This window comes from Coregonus clupeaformis, chromosome 5 (assembly GCF_020615455.1).
Source record: "Coregonus clupeaformis isolate EN_2021a chromosome 5, ASM2061545v1, whole genome shotgun sequence".
Lineage (NCBI taxonomy): Eukaryota > Metazoa > Chordata > Actinopteri > Salmoniformes > Salmonidae > Coregonus > Coregonus clupeaformis.
In genome coordinates, this window is record NC_059196.1 from 38638453 (window position 1) to 38645952 (window position 7500).

The 7500-nt window shown below is 36.2% G+C and overlaps 1 protein-coding gene across 5 annotated transcripts in view; it reads left to right on the forward strand.

Annotated features, from left to right (window-relative positions):
- The window catches only part of LOC121566851 (rho guanine nucleotide exchange factor TIAM1), a 195513-nt gene that overhangs the window by 111165 nt on the left and 76848 nt on the right, over positions 1 to 7500 (forward strand). For all 5 annotated transcript variants that reach the window (XM_045214379.1, XM_045214386.1, XM_045214385.1 and 2 more), the window contains 3 exons: positions 1 to 155; positions 311 to 532; positions 939 to 1176. The exon at positions 1 to 155 is cut by the window's left edge and continues 227 nt beyond it. In XM_045214379.1, the coding sequence (XP_045070314.1) occupies positions 1 to 155; positions 311 to 532; positions 939 to 1176 (615 nt within the window). The remainder of the gene's footprint in view (positions 156 to 310; positions 533 to 938; positions 1177 to 7500) is intronic.

A 7500-nucleotide genomic window follows, 5' to 3' on the forward strand; every position in this document is an offset into this window, starting at 1 on the left:
ACGATAAGATGCTGTCTCCGTCGGAGGAGGACGGGAACTCGTACGGAGCGTTCACTCTGCCCTGCCGACGCTCACACTGCCTGTCCGAGGGCCTGACCAATCACCAGGCTGCCACCTGTAACGCCATGCAGGGCCGCAGGGCACAGACCATACAGGTACTGCAACACCATGCAGGAAACAGACCACACAGGCACTCTAGGAGTACAGTCGCTAGTGAGAGACTACACACCCCTTGCACAGTCTTCACCTCTACCTGTGTGTGTGTGTGTGTGTGTGTGTGTGTGTCCCACCTGTGTGTGTGTGTGTCCAGGATGTGACGGCCGGAGAGGGCAGTGAGTATGAGGACAGTGGCATCGACGGGGTGACGGCGGAGGGGGCGGAGCATCAGTCCCGACGCTATAAGACCATGTCTATGTCCTTCTCCGTGTGCTCGGCGGCAGGGCGGAGCATGTTCGCTGGCAGCGACAGCGGAAGCAGCAGTGGGGGAGCGCCCAGTGAGGGGGTCCAGGGTGTCTATGAGAACTTCAGACAGGTGGGATGCTGAGGCTTGTACACACTGGAAGGAAAATACTTAACCCTCCATACCTGCACAAAGTTAAGAGCTTTGAGCACCTGGTCGAAAAGTGCTTTATAAATGTAGTAATCCGTAATTATGATCGTCATCATGCTACACACGTGTTTCTAAACCTTATTTGGACCAGGGGGCAAGCTAACAGTGGATGAGACAGCTTTCTTTATACATTGTACAATGCCTTGAGCACCTGATGGAAAAGTGCTGTACATTGAATCTATGAAATGATTGTCATCCCCCTCATACCTGTGTTTGCTATACTCTTTTCATTTAGTCTGTGATTCAGTAGTTTATGCTACAAACAATTTGCTGTTCGTTCTGGGACAATAAAGCTTTATTGATTTGAATGTAATGTTCTTATGATCAGGAGTTGGAGATGAGCTCATGTCAGACAGAGAGTCTGGAGGAGGCGGGGTCAGCACTGAGCGACGAACAGAGCATCATGAGCTCAGCCTACCAATCAGATCCCCTGCTCAGCGTTGCCCAAGGAACCGTGAGGAAGGCGGGCCGTCTGGCCGTCAAGAACTTCCTGGTTCACAAGAAGAACAAGAAGGTGGAGTCAGCCACCAGGAGGAAGTGGAAGACCTATTGGGTCTGCCTCAAAGGTACATACCCTATATACTGTATCTATACACACTACTAGGTAACGCATTACTTGACACCCAGTGTCATAACACCTTATGATACAGTCATAACCTGTCATAATATGACCATAAAACTGTCATGACACATATATTTACACCTGCTGTGTATAACTGCTACTACTATACCCTGTTACTACTATTACTACTACTACTACTACTACACCATGTTACTACTATTACTACTACTACTACTACTACTATACCCTGTTACTACTATTACTACTACTACTATACCCTGTTACTACTATTACTACTACTACTACTATACCCTGTTACTACTATTACTACTACTACTATACCCTGTTACTACTATTACTACTACTACTATACCCTGTTACTACTACTACTACTACTACTATACCATGTTACTACTATTACTACTACTACTACTACTATACCCTGTTACTACTATTATTACTACTACTACTACTATACCCTGTTACTACTATTACTACTACAACTACTATACCCTGTTACTACTATTACTACTACTACTACTATACCCTGTTACTACTACTACTACTACTACTATACCCTGTTACTACTATTACTGCTACTACTACTATACCCTGTTACTACTACTACTACTACTACTACTACTATACCCTATTACTACTATTACTACTACTACTACTACTATACCCTGTTACTACTATTACTACTACTACTATACCCTGTTACTACTATTACTACTACTACTACTACTAGACCCTGTTACTACTACTACTACTACTACTACTACTATACCCTATTACTACTATTACTACTACTACTACTACTATACCCTGTTACTACTATTACTACTACTACTATACCCTGTTACTACTATTACTACTACTACTACTATACCCTATTACTACTATTACTACTACTACTACTATACCCTGTTACTACTATTACTACTACTACTATACCCTGTTACTACTACTACTACTACTATACCCTGTTACTACTATTACCACTACTACTATACCCGGTTACTATTACTACTACTACTACTATACCCTGTTACTACTATTACTACTACTACTACTACACCCTGTTACTACTATTACTACTACTACTACTATACCCTGTTACTACTATTACTACTACTACTATACCCTGTTACTACTATTACTACTACTACTATACCCTGTTACTACTACTACTACTACTACTATACCCTGTTACTACTATTACTACTACTACTACTATACCCTGTTACTACTATTACTGCTACTACTACTATACCCTGTTACTACTATTACTACTACTACTATACCCTGTTACTACTATTACTACTACTACTATACCCTGTTACTACTACTACTACTACTACACCCTGTTACTACTATTAATACTACTACTATACCCTGTTACTACTATTACTACTACTACTACTATACCCTGTTACTACTATTACTGCTACTACTACTATACCCTGTTACTACTACTACTACTATACCCTGTTACTACTATTACTGCTACTACTCCTATACCCTGTTACTACTATTACTACTACTACACCCTGTTACTACTATTACTACTACTACTACTATACCCTGTTACTACTATTACTACTACTACTACTATACCCTGTTACTACTATTACTACTACTAATATACCCTGTTACTACTAGTACTACTACTACTACTATACCCTGTTACTACTATTACTACTACTACTATACCCTGTTACTACTATTACTACTACTACTACTACACCCTGTTACTACTATTACTACTACTACTACTACTATACCCTGTTACTACTATTACTGCTACTACTATACCCTGTTACTACTACTACTACTACTACTACTACACCCTGTTACTACTATTACTACTACTAATATACCATGTTACAACTATTACTACTACTACTACACCCTGTTACTACTATTACTACTACTACTATAACCTGTTACTACTATTACTACTACTACTACACCCTGTTACTAGTATTACTACTACTACTACTATACTCTGTTACTACTAATACTACTACTACTACACCCTGTTACTACTATTACTACTACTACTATACCCTGTTACTACTACTACTACTACTACACCCTGTTACTACTATTACTACTACTACTACTATACCCTGTTACTACTATTACTACTACTACTATACCCTGTTACTACTATTACTACTACTACTATACCCTGTTACTACTACTACTACTACTACTATACCCTGTTACTACTATTACTACTACTACTACTATACCCTGTTACTACTATTACTGCTACTACTACTATACCCTGTTACTACTATTACTACTACTACTATACCCTGTTACTACTATTACTACTACTACTATACCCTGTTACTACTACTACTACTACTACACCCTGTTACTACTATTAATACTACTACTATACCCTGTTACTACTATTACTACTACTACTACTATACCCTGTTACTACTATTACTGCTACTACTACTATACCCTGTTACTACTACTACTACTATACCCTGTTACTACTATTACTGCTACTACTCCTATACCCTGTTACTACTATTACTACTACTACACCCTGTTACTACTATTACTACTACTACTACTATACCCTGTTACTACTATTACTACTACTACTACTATACCCTGTTACTACTATTACTACTACTAATATACCCTGTTACTACTAGTACTACTACTACTACTATACCCTGTTACTACTATTACTACTACTACTATACCCTGTTACTACTATTACTACTACTACTACTACACCCTGTTACTACTATTACTACTACTACTACTACTATACCCTGTTACTACTATTACTGCTACTACTATACCCTGTTACTACTACTACTACTACTACTACTACACCCTGTTACTACTATTACTACTACTAATATACCATGTTACAACTATTACTACTACTACTACACCCTGTTACTACTATTACTACTACTACTATAACCTGTTACTACTATTACTACTACTACTACACCCTGTTACTACTATTACTACTACTACTACTATACTCTGTTACTACTAATACTACTACTACTACACCCTGTTACTACTATTACTACTACTACTATACCCTGTTACTACTACTACTACTACTACACCCTGTTACTACTATTACTACTACTACTACTATACCCTGTTACTACTATTACTACTACTACTATACCCTGTTACTAATATTACTACTACTACTACTACACCCTGTTACTACTATTACTACTACTACTACTACTATACCCTGTTACTACTATTACTACTACTACTACACCCTGTTACTACTATTACTACTACTACTACACCCTGTTACTACTATTACTACTACTACTATACCCTGTTACTACTACTACTACTACTACTACTACACCCTGTTACTACTATTACTACTACTAATATACCCTGTTACTACTATTACTACTACTACTACACCCTGTTACTACTATTACTACTACTACTATAACCTGTTACTACTATTACTACTACTACTACACCCTGTTACTACTATTACTACTACTACTACTATACTCTGTTACTACTAATACTACTACTACTACACCCTGTTACTACTATTACTACTACTACTATACCCTGTTACTACTACTACTACTACTACTACTATACCCTGTTACTACTATTACTACTACTACTACTATACCCTGTTACTACTATTACTACTACTACTATACCCTGTTACTAATATTACTACTACTACTATACCCTGTTACTACTACTACTACTACTACTACTACACCCTGTTACTACTATTACTACTACTACTACTATACCCTGTTACTAATATTACTACTACACCCTGTTACTAATATTACTACTACTACTATACCCTGTTACTACTACTACTACTACTACTATACCCTGTTACTACTATTACTACTACTACTACTATACCCTGTTACTACTATTACTACTACTACTATACCCTGTTACTACTACTACTACTACTACTATACCCTGTTACTACTATTACTACTACTACTACTATACCCTGTTACTACTATTACTACTACTACTATACCCTGTTACTACTATTACTACTACTACTATACCCTGTTACTACTACTACTACTACTACTATACCCTGTTACTACTATTACTACTACTACTACTATACCCTGTTACTACTATTACTACTACTACTATACCCTGTTACTACTATTACTACTACTACTATACCCTGTTACTACTACTACTACTACTACTACTACTACTATACCCTGTTACTACTATTACTACTACTACTACTATACCCTGTTACTACTATTACTACTACTACTATACCCTGTTACTAATATTAATACTACTACTATACCCTGTTACTACTACTTCTACTACGACTACACCCTGTTACTACTATTACTACTACTACTACTATACCCTGTTACTAATATTACTAATATACCCTGTTACTACTACTACTACTACTACTACACCATGTTAATACTATTACTACTACTACTATACCCTGTTACTACTACTACTACTATACCCTGTTACTACTACTACTACTACTACTACTACTATACCCTGTTACTACTATTACTGCTACTACTATACCCTGTTACTACTATTCCTACTACTACTATACCCTGTTACTACTATTACTACTACTACACCCTGTTACTACTATTACTACTACTACTATACCCTGTTACTACTATTACTACTATACCCTGTTACTACTATTACTACTACTATACCCTGTTATTACTATTACTACTATACCCTGTTACTACTATTACTACTACTACTACTATACCCCGTTACTACTATTACTACTACTACTATACCTTGTTACTACTACTACTACTACTATACCCTGTTACTACTATTACTACTACTACTATACCCTGTTACTACTATTACTACTACTACTATACCCTATTAATACTACTACTACTACTACTACTACACCCTGTTACTACTATTACTACTACTACTATACCCTGTTACTACTATTACTACTACTACTACTATACCCTGTTACTACTATTACTACTACTACTATACCCTGTTACTACTATTACTACTACTACTATACCCTGTTACTACTATTACTACTACAACTACACCCTGTTACTACTACTACTATACCATGTTACTACTATTACTACTACTACTACTATACTCTGTTACTACTATTACTACTACTACTATACCCTGTTACTACTACTACTACTACTACTACTACTACTACTACTACTATACCCTGTTACTACTATTACTGCTACTACTATACCCTGTTACTACTATACCTACTACTACTATACCCTGTTACTACTATTACTACTACTACTATACCCTGTTACTACTACTACTACTACTACTACTACTACACCCTGTTACTACTATTACTACTACTACTACACCCTGTTACTACTATTACTACTACTACTACTATACCCTGTTACTACTATTACTACTATACCCTGTTACTACTATTACTTCTACTACTATACCCTGTTACTACTATTACTACTACAACTACTATACCCTGTTACTACTATTACTACTACTACTATACCCTGTTACTACTACTACTACACCCTGTTACTACTATTACTACTACTACTACACCCTGTTACTACTATTCCTACTACTACTATACCATGTTACTACTATTACTACTACTACTATACCCTGTTACTACTATTACTGCTACTACTATACCTACTACTACTATACCCTGTTACTACTATTACTACTACAACTACACCCTGTTACTACTACTACTACTACTATACCCTGTTACTACTATTACTACTACTACTATACCCTGTTACTACTATTATTACTACTACTACTATACCCTGTTACTACTATTACTACTACTACTATACCCTGTTACTACTATTACTGCTACTACTACTATACCCTGTTACTACTATTACTACTACTACTACTATACCCTGTTACTACTATTACTGCTACTACTACTATACCCTGTTACTACTATTACTACTACTACTACTATACCATGTTACTACTATTACTACTACTACTATACCCTGTTACTAATATTACTACTACTACTACTACTATACCCTGTTACTACTATTACTATACCCTGTTACTACTATTACTGCTACTACTACTACTATACCCTGTTACTACTATTACTACTACTACTACTATACCCTGTTACTACTATTACTACTACTACTACTACTACTATACCCTGTTACTACTATTACTACTACTACTATACCCTGTTACTACTATTACTACTACTACTATACCCTGTTACTACTATTACTGCTACTACTACTACTATACCCTGTTACTACTATTACTACTA